Source organism: Pseudoliparis swirei, chromosome 12 (assembly GCF_029220125.1).
Source record: "Pseudoliparis swirei isolate HS2019 ecotype Mariana Trench chromosome 12, NWPU_hadal_v1, whole genome shotgun sequence".
Classification (NCBI taxonomy): domain Eukaryota; kingdom Metazoa; phylum Chordata; class Actinopteri; order Perciformes; family Liparidae; genus Pseudoliparis; species Pseudoliparis swirei.
In genome coordinates this window covers 7,037,812-7,064,256 of record NC_079399.1, presented here as the reverse complement: position 1 = coordinate 7,064,256, position 26,445 = coordinate 7,037,812, and the positions used below count along the sequence as shown (strand labels likewise).

Here is a 26,445-nt window from a genome sequence, read left to right as displayed (position 1 = left end):
GTGTTTTCTCTCAGGATTTGTTTCTATGACAACGATAAATCGACCTGGAACATATCACCAGTCTAACCGCCGTAGTACGACAGACTGGCGTTGCCTCTGTGCTTCGGATTATTCTCTTGCCTGACATTGTTGTTGTTTTATTTACCACCCGGACGACGCCTGCCATCACACGTTGTGCGGATGACCTCATCGAGACAACAATACAGTGAATATCGTTGCCTCGTCCAGGATCCTCTTCATGCACCTCGCTTTTCGTGTTAAAATCCCCTGCTTTTTCTTTCTTTCTGGTGGCACACGAGTGAAAGGGTACATTTTATTTTTTACTGTTGAAAGTGTTTTTTTCTCTTTAACGCGTTAAACCGTTATTCTAGCTAGCGAACATTAGTTAATTCATCAATCGCTGTTACTTAACGGCCTCGAATAGAAGCTGAGAGAGAATACAGAGAGCGAGTGACAAGAGGAGGAGAAACATTTTGGAAGCCTGTTTGATTGATGTACGACCAAAGTGTGTTTGGGAGTGTGAGAGAAGACACGGATAACCTACCCGCTCTGGACATGATTGTGCACAGCGGTCACCATGGCCTCCAGGACCCTGAGGGGTTGTGGGTAATTTGTCAGCGCGTCCGGTTCTCCACTGAAAAAACAAACCATATCAGCCACAATCATCTTGCATAATACTTGAATTAAGATTTTTCAAATGACCAAAGAAAATAATCCAAGGCGTTGTTCTCCAGCTGGAGAAATGCATCTGGCAGCAATTAAATGTTTCATTAAAACACAGCGTAGCAAAAATGAACCATTATGAATTTATTAAGTCCTAGAGACGTGAAGCAACAGAAAACAATTTAATGTGAAATAGAATATAAAATAATGTAATCATTTAACGTTCATTAAAGAGGTTTGTACTGTTAAATAAGGTGTAAAGGACATTTAATGGCACGTAATAGTAGTTGAGCTTAAAAAAGTGATCTCTCTGCACTTTCATCTTTTCTGGTGTGTATATGTGTGTGTGTGTGTGTGTGTGTGTACACTGTATGTCGCAAGAGCAGCTATTTTTCACAAAGAGAGAAAAGGGGAAAAATAGGTGATTTCCCCGGACTCCAGTCACACAAACACACTCATATATATGTACATGTAAACAATACACACACACATATATATAGATATATATCTATATATATGGCAAAAGGTGGAATGGCGACGCAGCATTTCCTTCATTGAATTTGACCACTTATGAACATTTTTTGTTCAAAGACACACAAACACAGACGAGTTATGACAGATACAAAAGACGGCCATTAGTGTGAGGCTCAGGTCTGCCTGCTGCGGGAGAGCCAAAAAACAAGAGCGGCTCATTCATACCTGCCAAACACAATGCTTCAAGAAAGCCCTGCAACAGCAGACACACACACGGACACAGACGCACACACGGACAGACGCACACAAATACATAAAGGGGTATTAATTATGTAAGAACAGAGTGACATGTTCAAGGGAAAGAATGCCTCTGGTGAATACATAAGGCTGTGTGTGCATCTTGCACCTAACACACACACACACTCACACAGCAGATTGAGTGTGTGTTAGTGCAGCAGAGTGATATCTGGATGGGAACAGCTGTATCAGGCTGCATTAATTATGAGAAGATAATGAATCAGAGAGAGGAGGAAAGTGGGTCTCGTTCACCGGGGATCGGGCCCACGAGTCTGCCTCGCCACCAGTGTGTGAGTGTCTGGACCCCGTGCGCGAGAGTCTTCCGAGGGTGTGCGAGTGTGTGAATGCAGGTGCCGTCTATCCGCACCATGCGCCATTGAGCAGCCATAACGAAGCGGGAAATGAGGCAGGAATATAATCAAGGAGATGGGCACTCATCAATCAAGCCAATCAGATGGCCTGATTCTATTTTTTTCAAATCTCGGTCCGTCAGTGTTTTTTAGTTTTTTTACGAGCATGGAGAATATACCACTCTGAGGACAAGCCTTACATTAATGCCTCTGCAATTTGTTCTAGTTTTTGGATTTTAAGTCCGACGCTACGCAAGTGTTTTCCTCGAGCCCTGGACTCGTCGGCCTGCATCCTCGCTCCCTTCCTTTTGAACGCAGTGAGCGAGAAGACACCAATAAAATGCTGCGAATCCAACTCCCACAGGCAGCGACTGCAAAATCAATTCAAATCTTCAGGCAATTGTTAGGACAGTATTTTCCCGACCGAACCCAAAGTGGACCGACACACAGAATATTTTTTAGATAACAACAGGCAGAGCTCAGGTCGTAGGTGGTGTGTGCGGGTGGCCTTTCGAGATTTTAGAATATACATCAGAAAACCAGCTTTGGCAGGAGGGCACAACAGTATTTCTCTTAATACGATTTATTTTAAAAAAACACACATATATATTTAAATACATGTTTGTAATCATACGGGTAAGAAAGGGCTGCATGTTGATGATAACGTAGTTTGACACGGCGCAGCAGTGAATGCATAAGAGATGCGAATACGAGGAACGAGGGAAGTACGCGCTCTGACAACTTGTTTTTCCTCCTGCCGTCGTTGGGTTTGTCGAAGCCTACCGAGGTGTCATTTTCTCAACCCGGTCCCATTATGAACCCTTTTTATGAGCAGCTCGTGGCTAACAGGGCGGCCTATCAACACGCAAGAGCATTTATGATTTATAACCCGGTGAAAACACCAGTGTTGTCCACGGAAAGGAGGAACAGAGCGGCGTTCTGACTCCTGAAGCAGGAGATGTCGTGTTTTTTATCTGGATGAAGGTGAAGAAATTGGTCGTGGCGCATTAAGTAAGATTCACTATAAAGAAGGAAATGTAATTTATTTATATCAGACAGATGACACCTAGACACAGAAATGTAATCACGTTGATGTTCTTGCGTTTTAAAATGTATATTTCCTTTTTTCTTACATTTAATTTTTTCTCTGGGGATAATGTTGTTTAACAACACGCTAATGAGTAGGTTTAAAATTGAATTGAAACAGAAGGCAGACCGCTTTACACTTCCACTGTCTATGCTAAGATACTCAGCTAATCTCCCGGCTCCACCTCCTAGACGTGAGGTTACCCACGTCTGTCATTTAACCCTTGGCCAGAAAGCGAAGAAGTGTATTTAGAAAAATGCTGAGTATTTAATTCCAGTGCACCGTTAAGCTTCTCTGTGTCAGTGTGTGTGTGTGTGTGTGTGTGTGTGTGCTCTCAATGGACAGGATTGTGTGTAAATTGTCGGGGAAAGAAGGAGAGAGATTATCACCTGAGTGCGGCCACGACTCTCTCCGTCGCGCCGTGAAGCACCGCCTTAACGGACAGGTCCAGGGGTCCGACCGCCACACGGAGAAGCTCCTCGATGCGCTCCAGGGGCTGTCCATCAGTTGCCATGGTGACGGCCAGCTCGTGTACTTTCGACCTCTCGGATCGTGACAAGTCATAAAGTTGACCGTACTTCTGAAATAAAATAAAAAATATGTATATATATATATTTTTTTTATGGCGTGAAAGAGTGCAGACATTCCTGGCCCTTCAGGGAACCCACTTCAAAAAGGGAAAGCAACAGGGTCAGACTAGTTCAGAGTCTCAGTAAACACACATTTAGAAAAGACAAATAGCAACGTGAGATGGCAGAAGAGGGGAAGAAGAAAAAAAACGGAGACAGAAATTGAAGGAAGGTGGGAAGTACAACATTTAGTGAGTGGAGTTTGTTGTTGAGTGCTCGGCTCTCTCAAGGTATTGACCCAGAGGGCGGCACTGACCTGAACCCACTCTACTGTCAGGCTCACCTTTGCTTGTTTTTCTCTCTTCCAATAAAAAGAGCCCTTGGAGAGTTGAAAATGGCACTTGGTTGTGTGTGTGTGTAAATGAGAGCATGTGACCGACTCTTTTTTAAAAGATATTTCCACATCTTCAAATATTCTCAGCATAAATGATCATTCTTTTTTATTTAACTACACATTCATAGTGCATTTAATTCCCCTACATGCAGAACTCTCATCTTTGACATGGACACATGGATCCTATTTAAAGCCTTTATCCTCATCTGCAGCAGCCCGAGAACACTCGAGACACCGGACTTCAATCGCTGGACGAATACGGTCTCACAGAAGTGAAAACCTGGGTTTTTGAAGACGTTCGATGCCGTCTGCCAGGGGAGAGACGAGGAACAAGGACAGGCGTCTGGAGGACCGCACGGCGGCAAAACAATCTGAAAGCACTCGTGTTTGGCCAAAACAATCGCAGCTTTCGTGGATTCCCCCGCTGCACTCGTCGACATTCTTGGCGTCGAGTCAAAAGCACAATCGGCGTTGGCGTTGGAGTCAGACAAGGGGGCCCTTGTCCCCTCTCCTGCTTGTAATATTCATTGATATTCATGATATATGGACATAATTCATTCATGATATTCATCGGTAGGTTATCAAAGCCGAGTGTAACACCGATGAGCTTCGGATAATGTTCAGAAGCCGAGTGTGGGACCGCGGTCGCAGTGTTGCCAGGTCCGCGGTTTTCCCGCGGAATTGGGCTACTTTTGAAGTGTTGCCGCGGGTTGAATTTTTTGTCCGCTGGTTCCGGCAGACCTATTTTGCATGCAAATTACATGAATATCTTTAAATAAAAATCCATATTTTAAATGAAATAATTTATTTATACCCAAATCCTACCAAACTGACTCCAGATCAGCACGTACACACATGGACATGGACTTTAAAAGCAGTGTATATGGTTTGGCACGGGCATATTTTGAGTTCTGATATTGGGCTGGTTTTATTGGCCATTGGGCTGCTTTTGTCACAGACCTGGCAACCCTGCGCGGTCGTCTCTTGGAGCGATACAGATGTTACAGTGCAGGCAGACAGGAAGTCGTGTTTCAGAGCCAGCTCAGGACATATGGCTGAGGTGAAGACGGAGCTGCACGATAAAACTAAGCTCTCAAAAACTCTGTTCCAATCCTCCCTTATTGGCACGAGTTTAGGGATGCTGACAGAGAAAGATTAAGGAAACACAAGTGGCAGATGCTAGGCTTCTCCACAGGGTGGCTGGTTTAACCGAGAGGAAGAAGATGGAACACCAAACTCCAAACAGCAAGTGTTATCGGTGCCGACCAAACACCTCCATGTCCCTATTTTGCATCCAGTGGAGTATCCCCGTTGCGTTGTTATTCCCCATCCCTGTCTTCACTGCCGTCTCTGTGCCGTTGGTGCCCAATAAAACTTTTTAAATGGCCTCAAAGGTCATTATTTCAAGATAAATGATGGTAATGTTGCATGCTATAGGTCAGAGAAGGCTCATCATCACCGGCAGAGTCTTTTATTTATTGAATATAATCCCAAAAGGAACATGAGCATACAGATCTGTACACACTATCTGCAGTGTGTAATTCGCTGTCTGTCCTAAAGGCAGGTCAGGGCGCTGTGGTAAATTCTTCTACGATACACTATATCCCAGCAGCTGGTCACGTACACTTGATAAATGACCACAGTGGAGCCAAACAGAGCCTCCACGGCTCTGCTATCTATCTTTCTCCTCCTATCTGCCCTGGTACTTATATACTTTGTATCTATCTCTAAGGATATAATCTCTTCCTGCACTAGAAGAAGGAAGCATTGTGCAGGCTGGTGTGTGTGTGTGTGTGTGTGTGACTGTAGCATTTGTCGTGCCTTGTAATGCCTGTATATTCTGCACCATAATGGAGGGTAAATGCTTTCGAGCACAGATGAATCGCAGGCTAAACATCATAAACGTGCACAGTGTGGGGGTCAGAAATGATCAGTTTTCTTTCTTGGGTACCTCGTGGTTGCATAGCAACACTCTGCTGTGTTGACCCCGTCACACACACAGGGAGGCGACAGTGGGGCGAGTCAAGTGTGACTCGGCTTGATGACATACAGCGTGGTGTGAATACTGTACAGTCGGCCATATGGCATCCGACAGATTTATTAATGCACACACACACACACACACACACACACATGTACAGCAAGAAGTCTTCTCCCTCTTTAGCATTTGAAGTGTCTGGCAGACGGGGCTCCTACCTGCTGGCTGTCTCTGAGTGACAGAACGAAGGCATGGCTCAGGGTGTCCAGGTGGGCCTGCGATTGCCGCAGGTGTGTCAGAGCATCATCAAAAGTCATCCCCGCCGGGTCCGTCCTTTCCTGCTCCGCGCTCGCGTCGCCTCCTCTCTTCCTGCTCTTCTCGGCCAGCTGGCGCAGGGCTTTGGTGGCTCGCTTTATCACCTCCGACCTCGCCTGGGTGCTCAGCTGGAGACGCGATAGGAGGGATGGAAAGAACAGAGTGAGGAGGAGGAGGAGAGCAAATTGGGGTGAGGGTGTGGGTCAAATTGATTGAAGGGAGGGAAAGAGGTGCACAAGTTATGTATAGTCGTTTTAAACTCAACGTGTTGACGAGGGGAGCCCGGAATTGGAGTAGCGTGTGTGTGTGTCGGTGTGTGAGAGGTATCATAGCTGCCAGGCGGGTGTGATTGATTCTCTTCAGTGGAAGGAAGCCATTCATGAAGGAAGGGAGAGGGCCTTTGGCTGTCGCAGGTTTTACTCTCATCCATAGAAGCATGCGGGCGCCGACGAGATTCACGCCAGGAAGTCACTTAAAAATCACCCAACTTCACATTCCCACCGACCTCAGCCACACACACACTCAGACGCACGCAACTCGGACTTCTGCCGCGGCGAGATATCACGACCGAGACCGACGGCACTTCTCTCTGCCGGCACGGCACGGCCACTCAAAAGGAGTTTCCTGACACACCTGTGCAATTTCTTTCAAGGGTAAGTGTGTATAAGCGTCTTTTGTTTTATGTGTGAGTGGGGATAGAATTAGATACAAGCGCTCACAGAGCAACATCAGTCAAAGCCTTGGGCAAGGTGTGAAACCAGGCTGCAGGTTGAGCTTCCACTAAAGAGGCCATCGCAAATCAATACTTCAGAGAGGGAGAAATGCCAACGCTCCATTTCCCCTCAAAATATAGGTGAGATACATCCCAGCCATCCATCTCACCCTTTGGCCGTGTATGGAAATGGATCAATCCACTGTAGAGGGGGCCGTGGGGGTGTGAAAGGTCAGGTGCATTTCTACCAGTGAGAGGGGTGAACGGTTTCCTTTGAGGGTTCAAAAGGGAGAGAGAGAAAAAAAGAAGGAAAGGGAGGAAGGGGAGGGAAGAGGGAGCAGACGGTGTGTTTCTGAAGGTTAATCCGCATGTTAAAAAGCACAGTGGGGGAGAAAGAGCCCGGTGGGAATTGGAGTTTAATTGGCTCTGAAGGAGAGTGGGATCAATTAGCTCTCTTGGAGTGTCTGCAAGAGAAAGGTAGTAGGAGACAAAAGTGGAGGAAAAGAAAAGGTCTGGGGAGGGGAGGCGGTGCCAGTGTGTCAGTATGAAAAAGAAAGAAAAAAGCAGTGGGCTACTCTTGATAAGGTCCTCTGAGGCTCTCTCCCCTGCAAGAGCATTTTATTTCCAGAGTGCTGTAATTACGTGGCGGTAATTTCTCGTGCAGTTTCGTAATTTATCGTATAAATCACGACGGTAATATGTGCTTTGGAGGTGACAAAGTTCGGATGTGAACAGAATAGTGTATTTGAAATCAGAAAAAAAAAGGGCTCATTGCGCTCTAAAATAAATGTAGCCGAGGGGCGACTGGGCGGACGATGAAGAGAGCAGAGTGAGGAAGATGACAGTCGGATGACGTGATTGGATATCCCCACCATCCTTCCTTTCAGACGGTGCGAATCTCGTCTGGGACCCAACCACCTTCTGTGCCGCAATTATAAATAGTCAGTCTGCCAAAGTCGCACCAATTCCTAAGCGAGCCTCCTTCACACTGTGCCGTGTCAGCTAATTCGTCCTCTTTTCATCCAGGGGGATGCGTATGAAAGAGATGGCTGGCTTTCAGGGGGGGAGGGAGGGGGGGGGGGAGACACATAAACGGTGCTAAATTCCAAACTCGGAGCATATGATTGGGGGGTTTCCTTCACGTGGCTCTAAAGACGGACGCGGCCGAGCTGGCGGCTGGAAGCTAGAAGAAGAAGATGAACGCCAACAGCGCCAACAATGGCGACTGTTTCGCACGGACCGCACAGGGTTAACGCGAAGGGTCACTGGAGAGGTGGGAGGGACACGTTACGTTAGGTCGGGACGGCGTTAGAAGCTGCGACCGCCGTGTTAAACATGTCGCACCGTCGCAAACACGAGCGTCGCGACGGTTTGACCGAAGAGGACGAGGGCCAAGTTAAAAACAATCACTTCTTTTGAAGGCCATCTCCTACGCCGTGGTTTTAATGGGCTCAGAAGTTCATTCCGGGAGCGAGTCAGGATGCCTCAGAGTTCTACTGAACCACTCAGAGCAGCAGTTTGATTTTTTAATAAACACCTTTAGGTTTTTACCTTCGCATTGAAAATGCGGAAGGTAATGTTTTGATCGGCGTGTATTTGTATGCGTGCGTGCGTGTTATTCGCATAAGTAAACTAGAATGGGCACTCGGTAGAGCGCATACCTTCGCATATCACAAGATTGGGCATTGAATTATGAACATTTTGGCATTCGTTGCATGCCAATTGGATACAAATTGACCGTGCTATGGTAAAAAGAAGATGTTGACCTTTCCATGACCTTGACCTTTGACCCGATTGATCCCAAAATCTAATCAAATGGTCCCCGGATAATAACCAATCATCCCACCAAATGTCATGCGATTCGGTTAAAAAAAAATGTGTTATGCGAATAACACGCATACAAATAAATAAATAAATAAATAAACACATAAATAAATAAATACACGGCGATCAAAACATAACCTTCCGCATTTTCAATGCGTAGGTAAAAAGCATCAAACCGAATCGCATGAAATTTGGTGGGATGATTGGTTATTATCCGGGGACCATTTGATTAGATTTTGGGATCGATCGGGTCAAAGGTCAAGGTCATGAAAAGGTCAAAATCTTCTTTTTACCATAGCGGTCAATTTATATCCAATTGGCATGCAACTAATGCCAAAATGTTCATAATTCAAAGCCCAATCTTGTGATATGCGAAGGTATGCGCTCTACCGAGTGCCCGTTATATATTTAGATTTAGATTGAGCATCTTTCTGATGGTCATGTTTTACGGGGCATCTGGTTTGTTCCTTGTAGTGTGGTTCTTGTCTTGTCTGCTCTGTGTCCATCGTTGTATCACTTGTTGACTGATTAATAAAGTTTTCTAATCCAATAATCGAATATAACACGGGCTCACATGTTCGGCCGCGTCAGGTGAGAAGGTGATGGCGTCCAGGAAGCGGACGGCGTCGGCGGGGACGAGCCTCTCCAGGTACTTGGCGCAGGTGTCGTACGCATGGAGGTACTCCTGCTCGCTCTGAGGGGGTCTCTTCAGCAACTGGGGGTCTCCTTTCCAAAACAGCTTCTGCAGCCACGCCGCGTGGACGGCACTGGGGGACACGGTGGCCCCTCCGCCGCCGGGCACGGGCAGCCGGTTAGCGAGTTTGGAGATGGACAGCACGTTCTGACTGGTCAGAACTGGCTGGAGGGTCACCAGCGGATCCAACGATTCATCCGTCAGCCGCCGGTAGTCCAGACCTGCGGGAGAGAGTTTGTGATTTAGAAACACGTCGATAATATACGTACGTATTACCACGTACAATACATATCGTACACGTGGAGACTCCCTCGTTGCCTTTCTGCCAGGCGGCAATCCTGAAAGCGAAGCCAGTGCGAAAGTGCATCGGACTTCCTTCCAGCAGCCAGCAGGGGGCAACTCCCCTGGTTGCAAAAAGAAGTCCGATTGTATAGAAGTCTATGAGAAAATGACTCGGCTTCTCACTTGATCCATTACCTCAGGACACTTTGTACACATGAGTTTACGCTCATTTAAAGTCTTCTTCCCGACAGCGTGACGCTCATTGAGTAAAGAACGCTCTCATAAACAGTCAAATGAACATAAAGCAGGATGTGCGTCTGGCGTGGTTACCTTTACATCACGCTGATTCGCTTTTTTTCCCCACTACTGCTACTCTAAAAATACAACATTAAAGACACAAAAGATGTTCTCGCACGCATTTTACTTGACGAGGCAAAACAAAAGTGCCCGTTTGTGCAAACCGTGCAGCACTTGCAGGATAATTACGGTGATTTGATCTGCAGATGTTGTTCCATTTTCCAGAAATGTGCAGAGGGAAAGGCACAGGAGAGAGTGCAAAGGGTTACGTGAACTACAAGAAGCGTGCACCGTCTGCTTGTGTAGGCATGCAAAAAGGCCACGTCTCCTACCACTGCAGTACTCCGTGTGTGTGTGTGAGTGTGTCAGAGAGAGAGAGAGAGAGAGATCTCAAGCGCTATCAGACAGACACGATACTGTGGCAACACCACAGCCTGTCTGGGCTTTAAATATTGAACACCGGTTTGCCTGTGGGGAGGGCTCCGTCAACGCTGCTTGGAAACCCTCGTGTGCACACACACACACACACACACACACACACACATACAAAACTCTGAGCGTGCACACACAATACTTTCAGACAGGTCCAGACGGACACTTAAACCGCAGATAACAGTTACATGCACTTACACATGTACACACTCTCTCTCCCTCTCTCTCTTTCTCTCTCTATCTCTCTATCCGTCTCTCCCCTACCCCACCCGGTCCTCTCTGCCTCCGTCTCTTCCACACTCCGAGCAGCATCTCATCTTCCTCAGGAGAGTGCCGCTCAGACAGTCACCTGGTACCGTGTCTGAAACTGTGATGAATATTGGACACACACCACCTGTCTCTACATTGTCTGCTCGGGAATGCAAATGAGTCACTTTGAGTGCGTGTTAGTGTGTGTGTTAGTGTGTGTGTCTTAAGAGTTAGTAGAAAGTTGGGGACCGCGGTGACGCCGCAACAGCCTGGGTGTCAATTTTGCGACAAAGTGCGAATGTGTGGGTTAAGCTAAGTGTTTGTGAATTTGTGTTTGTGAGTGTGTGTGTGTGTGAAAGAGAGAGCGAGAGACACATGCCGTGCTAGTCTGTATGTGTTATCTATTTGCTAGGGCATGAGTGTTGCTCATGTGTGTACTTACAGTATGTGTGTGTGAGTACTCATGTACTTACAGTATGTATGTGTGAGTGCTCATGTACTTACAGTATGTGTGTGTGAGTGCTCATGTGTGTACTTACAGTATGTGTGTGTGAGTGCTCATGTACTTACAGTATGTGTGTGTGAGTGCTCATGTGTGTACTTACAGTATGTGTGTGTGAGTGCGCATGTGTGTACTTACAGTATGTGTGTGTGAGTGCTCATGTGTGTACTTACAGTATGTGTGAGTGCTCATGTGTGTACTTACAGTATGTGTGTGTGAGTGCGCATGTGTGTACTTACAGTATGTGTGTGTGAGTGCTCATGTGTGTACTTACAGTATGTGTATCTGGTGGTTTTACGTTTGCTGCAGTTTGAGTCCCTCTGCTGAACAGCGACGGTCCAATCGGAGCTTAGCAGCTGCACCGAGGCGTTGCGGCCCCGTCGACCTTGGGATTTCTCCTCATTTTAAAGCAGTGTGTATCTCAGAGCTCGAGTGAGAGCAAAGACTTCAACTTCCATTTCTGATGATGTCACTTCACCTCCAGCTGCTTCAGACCCGATCGGTGATGATTCCAGACACAGGGCTTTGGTGTCTGACCCCCCAAAAATCTCCCCTCTAGGCCTGAGCAATAATTCAGTATTGTCATTTATTGTCTTTCAGTCAAATCGTATTTTGATGAAATCATATATTTCCGTTATGTTGCCGTAACTGATGATAACAAAAACACCAACTTTATCAGAAACTCCCTGGTGGAGTTAAATCAAACTAATATTATCTTAGGAGGATTACTCTGTATTTGTAAAACATAGGAAGTGAAAAGCTGGAAATATTCATGTATAATTATATTTTATTGTTTATGAATAACACAAGACAAAAGTACTTTTTACTTGTCTAGTAGTTAATTGAAAAGTGTTCTCTTTGTTGTCTACTTCTGTCTCGAAATCAAAGAACCATTGTTTCAAAAAGTATACTCGTAACTCAAAGTAAAAGAGCGAGAACAAATATTAAACAATCAGTTTCTATTGTAGAGAAATGAATCAGAAAGTAAGCTTCAAATAGAGCAGCAGCAGTGTGAGCTCAAAGTAAAGTTCAACTCGCTTAGTTTATGTAGAAACGCAACAAAGTGTCGGTGTGGATGACTCAAAGGTGTGTGTGTGTGTGTATGTGTGTGTGTGTGTGTGTGTGTTAAACACAGACATGTGTCACCGGTAAAAGCTGCGGTGTTATCTGGGGCTGAGGGAGGAAGTGAAGCGTGAAAACACAGCCGACACCGCGCTGACCTTTACTGAACTCCATCGACAGGCGGCGCCTCGTACACGACAAAGTGTGTGCACCCGGGCCGGACCGCTGAACCGGTGACACGCTACAAACTGGACATGGCGTCCTTGGAGAGGGGGCTGGCGCTGCCTCAGAACTCTAAGTGGAAAACAGCATCTTACTGTGTCACGAGCCCGTGTAGACTGACACACAAATACAGAGGTGGACCGCTTCCCGCGTGGTTTACACCCCCGTGTGAATAGTTGTGTCCGTGTCAACGCTTTTGCTTTTCTATTCTGTAAACTAACGCTAAGAGCTGGTGGAGAAACAGAGGAAGAGAGTAAGGATAAGATAACGTAGAGCAGGGGTGTCAAACTTATTTTCACCGTGGGCCACATCGGCATCCTGGCTGCCTCTTAAAGGGCCGGTGTAACTGTAATACTGTATAAACTACACCCGAACATATTGCTAAATAACTATTTGCATTTCATTATCGTTTATTTGAGTGTAGAAATAGTGTGCATAAGAACATCTCTCTAATATTGTAACATAAATCCATTTAATTTGAAACCTTCAAAATAAAAGCATAGGATATTTTTCTTAAATTTCTTGAAGACAAGGTGATCGCGTGTCTTTCAAGCCATCAGGGGCCACATAAAATGACGTGGCGGGCCTTGTGTTTGACACCTGTGATGTCGAGGGAAAACGGACAAAGTCATCGAGTGTATTTGATTGGTCCGTCTTTCAGAGCAATATAAGGATTTAGGCATTCAGCTGTTGTATTTGTGTAACATTCAACACAACAATCATGAGGTTATCTACCGGCTGGAAGGAACATCCTCATCCGTGTGAGTCAGCAATCACGCCGGAAAGGATTTTCTTCAGGTCTGGACGCTCGACTAGATTTCGTGACATTAAAGGCTTCCAGCTGTTCCCCACTCATGATATCGGTGCATTAAGCCGCGGATCGATTGCGAGGCTCTTCTTGTTCTTTTAATGTGCCTCTTCTCTCTCTTAAACCGCATTACTTGTTCGGCAAATGGGTGCTTTTGTTGATTCAGATTTTTCTAAGCGGCGCCATTGTCGGCGCAAAAGCAAATCAATTCCTTTTATTTATGATGCGCGCCTCTCGCGTGGATGATCGACCCGTAGTTAACCTACATCGTGAGAAGGAATAGACGTAATCAGGCTGCGGGTTGCAGACCGCCTTACCGTTGGCGACAGCTCGAAGCTTCTTGAGCAGCTTGACGTGGGAGTGGGGCTTGATGGCGGTGGTGACGTGAGGCTCGCAGCCGGCGGCGTCCAGTAAGGTGTAGTAGTAGAGCAGCCGGGCCTGGTCGCTGCCCTCCACGGTGGGCAGAACATACTTGGTCATGTGGCTGTAGAAGGCCTCGGGGTCGCACTTCAACGTGTCGAACAGGCCGAGGGACTCGCTCCGGGATTCGATATCCTTGGTGGAAAGACTGGTAAACAAAAAAGAAGGAGAATAAAGTTTATCCTGTGTTTTTTTACACTTCTTGCTCTAAATATGTATGTATGTACTAAAATGAGCATCATCAAAAAATGTACACATGCAATGTCAATTATCTGAAAGACATCTGTAAATGTCTAATTGATGCCTACTTAAAAAAAAAATGTTTTTAACCCTCCTGTTACCTTTCGGGTCAATTTAACCCCATTCAATGTTTAATTCATGTTCTTTGGGGGGGTCAATTTGACCTAGGCTGTTCACTGTGTCAAACATATATAAAAAATCAACTTTTTTATTTTTTAAGAGGGCTATTTAGTAGTTAAACAAACAACATAAAAGTACCTCACACTAACTTGGGAAGCAAATTTATTAAAATAAATTTTTCTGGTTTTAATTGCTGGGGTCAAATTGACCCCGAGGGTAAAATATGTTAGTAAATGTAAAGGTAACAGGAGGGTTAAAGGAGAATAAAGCCATGAGAAGGTTTTGAACCTTTCCACGAGATCGTTTCCACGGCGATATACGAACACACAACAGTAATCCAGCCTCTCCCAAGTTTAGAGCTTCTACGTTGTGAACAACATTGCCACTTTCATTTCACTGCACACCCTGTGTGTGTATGTGACAAATAAAACATCTTGAATCTTGCTGTGGGAGACGTACGTCTTCTCTCTGGAAATCATCCCTAATGTACACAGGAGGTAACAAACGCGCTTAGCAAGAAGTTTCTGGGACGACACGCAGCAGTTTGTTTGGGAAACAAAAAAACGAATAAAGATTTTAAGTATCGTCACATAAGCAGCGAAAACCCCAATCCCAAAAAACAGGATGAGAGAAAACAGCAAAACAGACCAAAGATATATCTTGAACAAAAAAACCAAAAGAAAACCACAGGCGGAAGACAACCCGGCACTATTTGGAACATCCCTGATCTGCAGGCTTATCACCAAAGACACAGTCCCTCGACAAAGGATGAGGATTTCATAGAATAGTGGGGGGAAGAAATGAGGAGGACGTAGAGAGAGAAAAGAGGGTAAGAACGTGATGTGGAAAACATCCGTGTGTTATTCGGGCTTTGCTGAAGTCGCACGCGCAGAAAGAGTTAACAGCAGCAGGCGGTCTGAAGGACGAGAGGACGAGTGAAGAGAAGCCGGGCAAAACATCGAGGAGAGCGGAAAACAAGAAGAAAAAGTTTTTAAAAAAACAGAGAACCGCAAACAAAAGGTTAAACAGGGGAAGATGGAAGGCGTGGAAAGGTAAAGGAAAGCACTTTGCCGCTCGTCACCGAGGGGCCGCAAGCGTTCACTGGCGGGAGTGTGTTTGTGTGAGTCTGTTAGAACGGGGACGACATCAAAGAGGACAACGGCTCCTCGGGGCTCTCCATCGCGGCTCTCGGGGAGGCTTTGCGCTAATGAAAAAAAAAACAGAAGACGGCGGCGCGGAGGCAGCCGACAATAAGCTCGATATTGTAAATAACACTAATCATCCTCCCAACAGGGGCTCTAATAAGACCGCCGTCAACAGAACAGCTCGCTCTAAGTAAAGGCTCCTCTCTCTCTTCCCGAAGTGTGTGCAGTCGCAGGCTGCCAATCAGGCGCCGCCGCTCCCTCACTTCATCGCATTAGCACCAAAGTGACTGGAAGCAGCGAGGCATGAGAACAACGGCGACGACTCGTCCCGCCACGTCTGTTTGAGTGGTGTGAGAAAGTTTTCCTTGGCAAGCGCGCACACAGGCAGACGCACACAGGCAGACGCACACACACGGCTGTGAACGTGTGTGTGTGTGTCAGACGGAGTGTGTTCGCTGTGTATTTCCTCACCTTGGCCTTTCTTCTGAGCGCCTCCTCTCTATAACTTTCAGCATCCCTCTGACCCGCCGATGGTTTGTGTCCTCCTGCTGCCCACTCGTATGTCTCTCTGTGCACAACACAGCCCCCCCCCCACACACACACACACACACCCACCCTATATCTGCTGTGGCCGGAACATCAGGAGCTTCTCATGACAATCTTTTCCTGTTAAGTATTTAAAAGCCACGGCTATAAAGGAACCGAGTATTCCTCATCCCCCTCTCCTCTCCTCCCCCTCTCCGTCTCACATTACCATATTCAGTCTCTTGTCTTTCTTCCGCCATGTCCAAAGAAAATTAGGCTTCTTATGTTATTAAATGCCGGAGCATATGTTATTGCCGTGAAGTCTACGGGTGGCTTTGGTTGAGCAGTAATGAATGCAAGCTGTATTTTGTGTTGTTGTTGTTGTTGTATGATCTGTGATGCTCATACGTGTACAAACTAGTGTACGGACAATAAGCACAAGAGGCATAAGGCCGATTCAGTTTTTCTTTGAGAGGCAATATGCTCTGCTCAACACACATTTACACACACAACAGACATGCACCGACACTTCACACACCTTCCTGCAAACACACACACACACATTATCCTGAGTCAACCAGTACAGCCCACCTGTAATTCAAATTATTTGAGGGGGGGCTTTTGAATAAGTGTGGTGAGCTTGTCTGTGAGCACTTGTCTATTCCCATCCAGCAGATACAGAGTCACATTAGCATTCTCTCTCTCTCTCTCTCTCACTCTCACGTTCCTGCTGGAAATACCTGACTCTTTAGCTCAGTGGTTCCCAAACTACGGCCCGCGGGCCGGATTCGGCCCGCCTCCCCATTTGGACCGGCCCCCTGAACAATACCAGAGACGCGTTCCGATTTATTATTTTTTTCACCTAGCCTGCTGCCGTTGAGATTGCAGTGATTGAGACGCGGAGAAAATATGGAGTGGTGCTCTTCGCAATAGAACATCTTTGATGGACGTGTCGCGTCTCGGCCAATCAGCGTTCAGATGTCCACAGCGTTTGGGAAATTAGGTTAGCTTGAATGTCATGGTGTGTTCACACCGGACGCGTCGAGAATTTTACGCAGCAGTCTCGACGCACGTCGGAAAAAAAAGTGTGTTCAGACCAGACGCGTCGCGACCGCAGAGTACTTCCACTTTTTAGTGGACTGAGCTGCACTCCCACTGCGCTTCTCGCTGCTCTCTCTTCTTCTCTCTTTGATACATGTCTCTGCCATGAAACACATATGCCGGTGTTACACCCCTACTGGTTTTCAAACCTACTGGTTTCCCTACGCGTGCGTGCGTTGTGTTCTCTTAACATCTGCAGCGGGGCTCTGTCTCGCTCACCAGATTCGTCACACATTCACAAACATATTGCTGGAGATCTTCAAGCCACCGTTCATATCCATTTCGGCGATTACGATTGTATAAGTGAGCAGAGCATCACAGCCACGGATGAAGAAATACATTTTCGAAAAATAAAAATAAAAAGATCGCCCGACCTGGTTTCGATCTCTTTCACGCAAAAGGAGACTGCACTCAAAGACATGCAGTCTGTGCGCTGCGCCACCAGATATTAGTTTCAAGTCAAGTAATTTATATATTGATCCATTAAGTCACATTTCTTATGTTTTCATGGGAACAGTTTGGTCGAAGGGATCTGGAACAACTGGTCATCTTGAGCGGATATTTACACTTTGAAACATGTTTAGCGATGCTTGTTCGCAACGCAACAACCACACAATACCGCACACAGGTGAGCACATTCTCACTAGCACCCCCCCCCCCCCCCCCCCGGCTGGCCCTCCAGCAGACAAGGTAAACGTTATGTGGCCCTCTTAGGAAAAAGTTTGGGGACCCCTGCTTTAGCTGCTAAATACTTTTTTAATGAAACAATCAAATACAAGGAGGCTAAAAACAGCCGGTTACATGAGGAGCTGACGGCATTAATGGACTCACTGTCAAACCTGATGGCCCAAGTGCCATGAATTTGCCGGGTATCAGACAAAGTTGTCAAGTGAGTCGCCGGCTCAAAAAGGTCTGAAAGCCTTCGCATCACCCCCTCCCCCGCTTCAATTCCATCGCACATATTGCCCTGTTTTATTTTACCGCGGCCATTACTGAACCTGCTTTCCCCGAGGGAAAATTCATCAGCACGCCGAGTAGGAAGCTAGATATGCGTCTATAATACGGAAACAATATGTTTTAAGAGCAAATTTCTCGTTTGTAAGTAAATTCATTGTTACTTTTGCTTATGAAACTAGAATGTGTTGCTGCAAATCAAAAACCTTCCATCTAAAAAGAAAACTAACTTCGCTCTCTCAACAACAAACAAACGATCTCAAGACAAAAAGCTTTTCTTTCTATTGGTGGGTTGGCATACTCTGGGCTCGCTCCGCTAACGGGAGGTTACGGTGAGGAGGACATGGAGGTACGTTGACATCGTATTGCTCCGTTTTGTCAAAAGTATTTTAAATGTAGCACAATCACTTCATTTTCATGTTGTTAACATGGAGGGCTGCTGTGTTGACATGCAGCCCCACTTTCTGCGTGCATGTAACCACGCCCACTACGTCCAAACACAATACGTTGCGTAGAGATCGAGGATTTTTGATTGGCAGCAACACATTCTAGTTTCAGAAGCAAAACTAACAATTCATTTACTTACAAACGAGAAATTTGCTCTGAAAACATCTATTTTTTTCGAGAAATATTTGAGATCATCAAACGGTGTGGATGTCGACAACGGTGACAATGATTATCACTCGGGTGACCGCTAGACAGCTCGTGGCGCGTCGACGTCCTCATGCATAATAACCAATAACATCTGTGCAAATGACCGTCGGTTGAAAATCAACAGTCATTGCTAATAATGAATGTTTTGCTAAAAGATCAAAACACAGAATACGCAGCATGGCAGCGAGGAAGAACCCCATGAAGATTAAAGAGTGAAGGTGAAACAGGGGGGGGCTGCCGTTCACAATGTTCTTGATTTATATCATTTGCACGCCACGAGGACCCTGAAAGGTTAAAGTGACTGGTTTAGAGCAAAGGAGAAGTACGGCTGTAATGAAATGGTGGATTTAATAAAAAGGAAGTGGCTTAGGTGTCCTGAGGGGTCTTTGTAACTCTGGCCTCGCAGGAATCCCAGACAGTCAATAATTAGGGCGCTTCATATCGACACAGGAACCTCTCAACTCAAGGTGCTCAACTGGCAGAGTTACCTTTAATTAACTACAACCACCAGCTGTGCCGTGGGGGAGGAGCTGGTGCAGAATTCACAAGGTGTCCTCTCCGTCTCGGAGGATTCCTCATTAGGCTCAGAGCGAAACACGTCCTCGGGTCACGAGGCAGACGGGAGAAGGTGCTGCAAAAGACGAGTTGTGAGTCCTCACGGGCCAAACGCTGACGTGCAGGAGGAAGCAGCAGGACGAGCGCTCGGTGGTCAGTGGCTGCAGGTAGCGACTGAAATGACTTGTTTGAAACACGGGACGTTTGTTGGGATCAGCTGACTGTCGACACATTATTTATGTGCTCCTACGTGAAGTAATTTAAAGTTTCATTTAGTCATTCACCGACTACTACTCCCGACATGAAGACCAGTCCTCTGGGAGGTCGGGTACGAGCACGCGATGGTTACAAGTTAATATTAAAGTGCGCATAAAAAAGGATAATTAATGCCAAACGGAGAGAAAGAACACAACTGAACCGGCCGTGTTTTTTACGGAGTAAAAAGTCAACTTTCTATTGTTTGGGAAAAGTAACTTTAGTGATTTAAGAGCCGTCATTAAGTGTCAGTAAAACGAGCTGAAAGTCATGTCCCTGAAGAGTCCCGACGCACACCTCCGAGAGAACGGCTGACGGCGGCGGTGCTTAGCGGAGCATCGATTCCTCTGGAGCGTTTATTCTTTGTTAATAGGACCATCTCAGGGACGCTGTGGCTCCATCATCCACCTCCTCTTCCTCCATCCATCTGCCCCGTACCCCACACACACACACACACAGATTCAGTGTGTATTTATCGGCCTAATGACCTTTCTCTACATCCTGTATTTTGTAACTATTAACAATGACTGCAGTATATTTATGCTTTTATCTTCTTCTCCCATTTGTCACCCTATTATTATTTATTATTATTATGTGTGCCTAGATCTCTAGAGTAGCATCAGGACTTTAGGAAACAGTTTACACCCCCCCCCCCCTCTCATGTGTTCAGAGTGCGAGGGTTAAGTTGAATGCCAAAAAGAACCTAAACACTTTTCCCTTCTCAAATAAAGTAAAGTTTGATTGCTTTTCTGTGAAGAAAATAACCGATCAATGTCACTTGTTCAAAAAAGCGATGGTTGGATGAAGATTCTGTATCATGCTGCTTATTCAAGAAGGTTGCACTTCCGACATTTAGTTCTTTTTGAGTTTGAGCGCCAAAAATGAGACAAAGGAATGTCAAATAAATGTAATGCCACAGGAAGACTGGAGTTATTTCCCCGACTCCGAGTACCAGCTTCAGAGCCGGACTGGATCCCAGAGCTCTGCCCTGTGGCTGCTGATGCGAAACAGAATGAGTCAAAGAGGGCATTTCCCTACATGGATCAATAAGAATTTAAATTCCATCTCACACCTCCTGCTTCTGCCTGTGCGCATCTTTTCCTTTACGTTTCCCCTCGTCTGCTCCATTTTCTATCAGTCCCCGTGTCCATTCACCCGTTAAATCAATACGCATATGGCAGAGATGCCTCTCGTCAAGAATATAGTGTGAATATTCTTTGCGCATTTGTCTTGATCTTGAGAGATTTTGGTGGAAACTCACACACACACACGCACACACATAGACACACACACACACGGCAACTGTGATCGGGTTTGAAGAAGGAATAGGCTGTAATTTATCGTTAAGTGGAGTCCATAAACCATTTCCCTTATATCAGAATGAGACAGGGGGATATTTATCACAGATGCACACACGTGTGCGCACAAACACACACACACACACACACACACACACCCTGCTGAAAAGGCATTCTATTAAAACAAGAAAAGGTGCAGAGCTAGTCACATCCCTAGCTATAAAGTCAGAGAGCAAAATAGACCCTGACACACTCGCGTCCTCTCTCCCTCTAAAACCCAAGCACACACACACACACACACACATACATATGAACACATATTCACAACATGTTTGATTTACTCCGAGGGTGCTTCGAGTGTGCTTTTTATGTAGGCGGCGGGGATTGTCGTAACTCAGAGGCTGTGTTGCTCTTGAAATTCACTATTTCACACGTCACTTTTCAGACTTTCAAATCGAGGGCGAGGACATGTGCTCGTACTAAACTTAACGGATGTGAGAATAGAGACGTAAACTCAAGCAATACGCGTTTCTTTTCGAAAATAAATAATGCATTTAGGGGCATTTCTAGTGCACATCGACTGACTACATATTTCAAACCGATGGGATAAAAGGAAATTGCGAAGGGGGGAGGTTATGCGAGGGTGTTATTATTTGTGTGTGTGTGCATGTACCCGCTATCCGTAAAGAGGAACTCGAGGTGAGTCATGTAGACCTCCCACAGAGGAACACTGTAGCGCTTCGCCAGAGACAGAGCGATTCTGTACACGTCGTCCTGCAGCGTCCTAAACACACACACACACACACAGAGAGGGAGAAAGCTGTGATCAGATGTAATCCCATTGACACATGCAGAATATTTACTCAAAAAGGCATTCAGTCGAGAGAAACACGGTGTATCCCTTTAAATCCATTCACCCCGCCCCCCGCTTACTCTGTGAGGCCGAGGATGGTCTCCTTCTTGTAGTCGCCGTCGGAGCTGAAGCGCTGGACGTCCACGCCGCGGCCGAGCCCCTGCAAGACCTGGGCCTGGGTGAAGTCCCTCAGACGCTCGTTGTACGCGTGCAGCTGGCCGATCAGCTTCTGGAGCTCCTCCGGCCAACCCGAATACGCAGACACATGCTGTGTGACCGATCGAATAAGCTCCTTCGGGTCAGCCTGTGATGGGGGGGGGGGGGAATAAATCTCTTGTTGACTCACAAAACGATGCTGAATGTCTTATTTCACGCCGGTAGCCTCACAGGGTAACATGAAGCGGACTTTTGGGCTAAAAGCCGAGTGTAGTAATCCTGAGATTTAGTGTGTTGCACTATCCTCTGAATAAAAGCACACACAAACGGGGCTCTTAAATCCTTGGGGAGCATCAACACATCGGCTACTGATTTTTTGAAAACTAAAATCTTTACGATTCCTGGAAGTTTACCATTTGTTCGTTTAGATTTTTACTCTAGTTCATTCGATAGAAGCCTCCGGCATGATTTACAGAATGTTTATGGATTGATGCAAAACGAGGTTGAATCGATTTCATTTGTCGTTGCAGTTTAACACATTTCTACGGCTCCTGAAAGCACTGCCAAAAGTGTTATTGTTTTAAAAAGAATAAAGTTTTTTTTTTTAACACCTCCAAAACAGTCTGAAAAAATGGTCTGAAAATGGAAATTGCTAAGATTACTGATCTATAAAGTGTCTTAACCCTTGTGTTGCCTTCGGGTCAATATGACCCGATTCAATGTTTAACCCTCCTGTTACCTTTATATTTACTAACATATTTTACCCTTGAGGTCAATATGACCCCAGCTATTAAAATCTCCAGAAAATTATTAGAATTAATATTGTTTTCCAAGTTTAAGTGTGAGGTACTTTATGTTTGTTTGTTGGCTCCCGAAAGAACACCGACATTAAACATTGAATCGGGTCAAATTGACCCGAAGGCAACACAAGGGTTAAAGGAATTAAAGCAACAGCGTAATATTCTCAAAATCCAAACACACACCAATAAGAAATGTAAAATGCAGCATTACTAAATCAAGATAAACCCCTCCGCCTCTTGACACAACGTGGGAAAGTGATTGAAACACACACGACGCACAAATATCATGTTTCCCATCTGCTGCCACTCTTCATCTCTTCAGATGAGCAGAAGCTCATTTTTTTGTTTTAATCAAAACATGAAGTCGTGTGTGTCCGAGTTTGGTTTCCCTGGTACCGCCTGTGACTCTCTTTATATCATTTAACTGAAGATCCAACATAGAGAAACAGTTTTTTTTGTTAAACCTTTCTGTGCTTTCAAGTGCAGTTCTTACTCACACACCGACACAGGAAGTGCTCCACACTACACGCCATGAATTAACTGCCATTAAGATATTTTGCTGCAAAGAAATGACTGTAATTATCACAAATTGCCAGTAAAAGGTAGGGGGAGGGACAAATTATCCTGGCCGTACATCTATAACTTCTAAAATGTTGCTCCCTGGAAGACATTGACTGAGTCAGCCGGGTTAAATCAGGCAACTCAATATATGCCTTTTTTTTCCTACACGCCTGGAAAATATGGTTAAATGGACCGGGAACCATAATTGCGACCGTGATTCGGGCCCGTGGGGGAATCTGAAGGCGGATGGACATTTATGATTGAGAATGTCACGGGCGGGGGAGCGGGAGGTGAATATTGCATCTTTCTCATCACCTCTGTCCTAATTAAATGAGCCCCTGAATGTGGTTGTTGGCATCTTATATGTTGTCGCCGAGCAGGACGAGATGGTTTATTTGTTGATCTTATTTGCATAAGGTAATTATGGCTGCTGGAAATGTGTAAACTTGAAAAACGGAGGTGAGTGTGTGTGCGCGTGCGTGTGTGTGTGTGTGTGTGTGTGTCTGTCTCTTCCTGCTCTCAGCAAGTGTGTATATACTTGTGTCTTTAGATGAGGCAGAGAGAGAGAAGAGAGGGAGGTGAGAGAGAGAGGGATATAGAGAGTGGGAGAGGGAGAAAGAGAGAGAGGGGGAGAGAGAGAGGGATATAGAGAGTGGGAGAGGGAGAAGGAGAGAGAGAGAGAGAGGGAGAGAGAGAGCGGGATATAGAGAGTGGGAGAGGGAGAGAGAGAGAGAGAGAGAGGGATATAGAGAGTGGGAGAGGGAGAGAGAGAGGGGGAGAGAGAGAGGGATATAGAGAGTGGGAGAGGGAGAAGGAGAGAGAGTGGGAGAGGGGGAGAGAGAGAGAGAGAGAGAGAGAGGGGAGAGGGAGAGAGAGAGAGGAGAAGGGAGAGAGGAGAGAGAGAGAGGGAGAGAGAGAGAGAGGGAGAGAGAGAGAGGGGGAGAGAGAGAGAGGGAGAGGGAGAGAGAGAGAGAGGAGAGAGAGAGGGAGAGAGAGGGAGAGGGAGAGAGAGAGAGAGGGGGAGAGAGAGAGAGAGAGAGAGAGAGAGAGAGAGAGAGAGAGAGCAGACGATTAACAGTGCAGTGAGTCAGCGGGGGAGGAAATAAGCCAACAGATCGGAGCAGGAACGGAGAGAAGGGAGAATGACACACAAAGAAGAAAACAGGGAGAGAGAAGAAAGTCTGCTGCAACTGTGATGGACAGGCCGATGTTTGAAGAGCTTTATTGAAACAAGCCTTTCATGATGACATGTTGTTTGCGTTCTCTCTCTCTCCCTCCGTCTGTCAGTCATCTGCAACACGTTGTCCTTTGGGCTGGCCGGATTTAATCTTCTCGAACCTCCGCAAACATCGTTTCCCCTGCGTCCCTCGAACCTCCTCCTCTCCCATCACTGAAGAATCCTTCAAATCCTTTCTCTTTCACACACACACTCTATGCCAGTGGTCACCAACCTTTTTGAGCCCAAGATCCCTGACCTCCGCCTTCATGACCGGCAAGATCTACCTTTGAGGCGTTGAGAGAAAACGACTGTCCAGACTGGACTTACAACTTTTTATTTGGCCTAATTGTCATTTTGGTCCAGCGTTCAAATTGATGAGACCAGGTACACAGAATTTAAGTGTAATATAACAAGTAAGATATTTGTTAACCGCACACAATATGAACAAGAAAAAACACATTTGCAATGAGCAGCTGGATGAACTACCAATATAAATGTTGTATTTATTTACATTACAGCACAACACTGACAACATGATCAGTCAGTGCAACTCATGTAAGTTCAGCTCTCATCATAATGCCATCAAGCCATGTGATTCCAGTCAATGTTATGGCTGTGACTGAACTCTGTCTGTGAGCTTGTAGTTAGTTCATAATCACAGACAGCCAGTCTGAGGCAGTCTGTCAGCTGTTTGTCAGTAATCCAGCTCCTGGTCTTTGATTTGGTGATTTTCTCAACTCCACTGATGAGTTTTTCGGGGCAAAATTGGTATTCATGAAAGTTTTCTCATCTGGGATTGGTTCTGAACTCAGACCGTTGGTGATTACATTCACATCAGCTCTACAGACATCCTCAGATTTAAATAATTTTCATAATAATAAATATGAGAATCACCATTTGTGACTCCTGCATCTGTCCCTTTTCAAATAATAGAATAAATGCAATTGCAATCACTTTCAAGTAAACCAGAATGCTCTATCAGACAAGAAAAAAAAGCTCAATGTTGAGCTTTTGTTTTGAAGGACAACAGCAGAAAAGCCCAACTCACCGGTAAGACCTGGCAAGTCGCCAAGAATCTCGGCTGTCGCGCATGCGCAGGCGTAACCTGTTAATGCCGTAACATAAACAAGTACACTAAGGTACAGGCATTTCAACATGTATTTATTGATGTCTTAGTTTTATGTCGGTGTACTTTGAGCTTGTGTAATATGTGAAGTTATCAATAAAGGTCTTTCTGCATTTCCCCTGCGCCCCACCTGTAGTGGTACGTTCCCCTCTTTCAGGGAGCACAGCTGACAACACGGCTGTGTAAGCGAACCCGTTTTCAGGCATTCATGAATCAGGCGGAGATCTTCTCTGACCTCAATCTTCCAGTCAGAAAGAAAACATTTCAGAAGACACCTCAGAAAATGTTCGAAAACAAGGAACAATGTGTTTCTGAATTTATTTTCATTTTATTTTGGAGATCGACAGGGAACGTCTCCGAGATCGACCGGTCGATCGCGATTGACGGGTTGGCGACCACTGCTCTATGCAATCCCATTTAGGCAACACTTGTATAACAAAGCATCGTGAAAAGCCACGCGTCGCCTCTCTTCTGAGGGAGGGATGTATACACTGCGTGTCAAGGATAATTGCATGAGGTAGTGTGTGATGTTGCACAGCTGGGAGGAAGCCAGCTCTCTCTAATTCCCCCTGTAGCCATTCCACCGGCTCCTCTGCCCGTGCTCCCTCCGTCCTGTGATACCGCTCAAGAGGGAACAGGGGGGAAAAAGTGGAGAAAAAAACAAAAAAAGAGTCTACGACTCAAATCAGCTCATCCACCCTCGCTCCATCGCTTCACTCTTAATGTCCCGTGTTACTGCGTCTCAGTCGCGACCCTGCGCCCGTTTAATCTACTCTTGCCTTTTCCAAATGCAGTCGGGGGGGGAATAAAAGTAATCGACTATATCTCAGTGTTGAAATCTAACATATGACCAGATCTGTCGGCCTCGTGGTTGCTCGTGAACGCCGGTGCAAATCGTCATGGCTACAGGTGTCCGGTGGTTTTGGGGATATTTCTGTAAATCCCGAGAGCTTCGCTGATAGTGCGGCAAAAATATAATGTCTCCCTACCTTCTCATCCGTCTGGCAGTCCAACGATATAATAAGTTAGTCTAAATTCATTTCAATTGAGAATCCATTAACTTTCCATTAGATGTGTGGGTGTTTAAAGGGTTATTAAACTCTGTTACATTCTCAGCACCATTATTATCACGTGTGTGTGTGTGTGTGTGTGTGTTACCGTCACATCATCAATGCCCCGACCCTCAAATATACAGCTTAGCTAGTAATGACCTTATTGAGTTATGTGTATCCCATGCCCAACACTTATACTG

At 45.8% G+C, this 26,445-nt stretch overlaps 1 protein-coding gene across 3 annotated transcripts in view; it reads right to left on the bottom strand.

The window, feature by feature from the left end:
* The window catches only part of nbas (NBAS subunit of NRZ tethering complex), a 151,585-nt gene that overhangs the window by 39,574 nt on the left and 85,566 nt on the right, over positions 1 to 26,445 (bottom strand). For all 3 annotated transcript variants that reach the window (XM_056428488.1, XM_056428489.1, XM_056428490.1), the window contains 7 exons: positions 21,412 to 21,635; positions 21,152 to 21,262; positions 13,529 to 13,779; positions 9,238 to 9,578; positions 6,031 to 6,255; positions 3,261 to 3,451; positions 545 to 634 (listed from right to left, as the gene is read on the bottom strand). In XM_056428488.1, the coding sequence (XP_056284463.1) occupies positions 545 to 634; positions 3,261 to 3,451; positions 6,031 to 6,255; positions 9,238 to 9,578; positions 13,529 to 13,779; positions 21,152 to 21,262; positions 21,412 to 21,635 (1,433 nt within the window). The remainder of the gene's footprint in view (positions 1 to 544; positions 635 to 3,260; positions 3,452 to 6,030; positions 6,256 to 9,237; positions 9,579 to 13,528; positions 13,780 to 21,151; positions 21,263 to 21,411; positions 21,636 to 26,445) is intronic.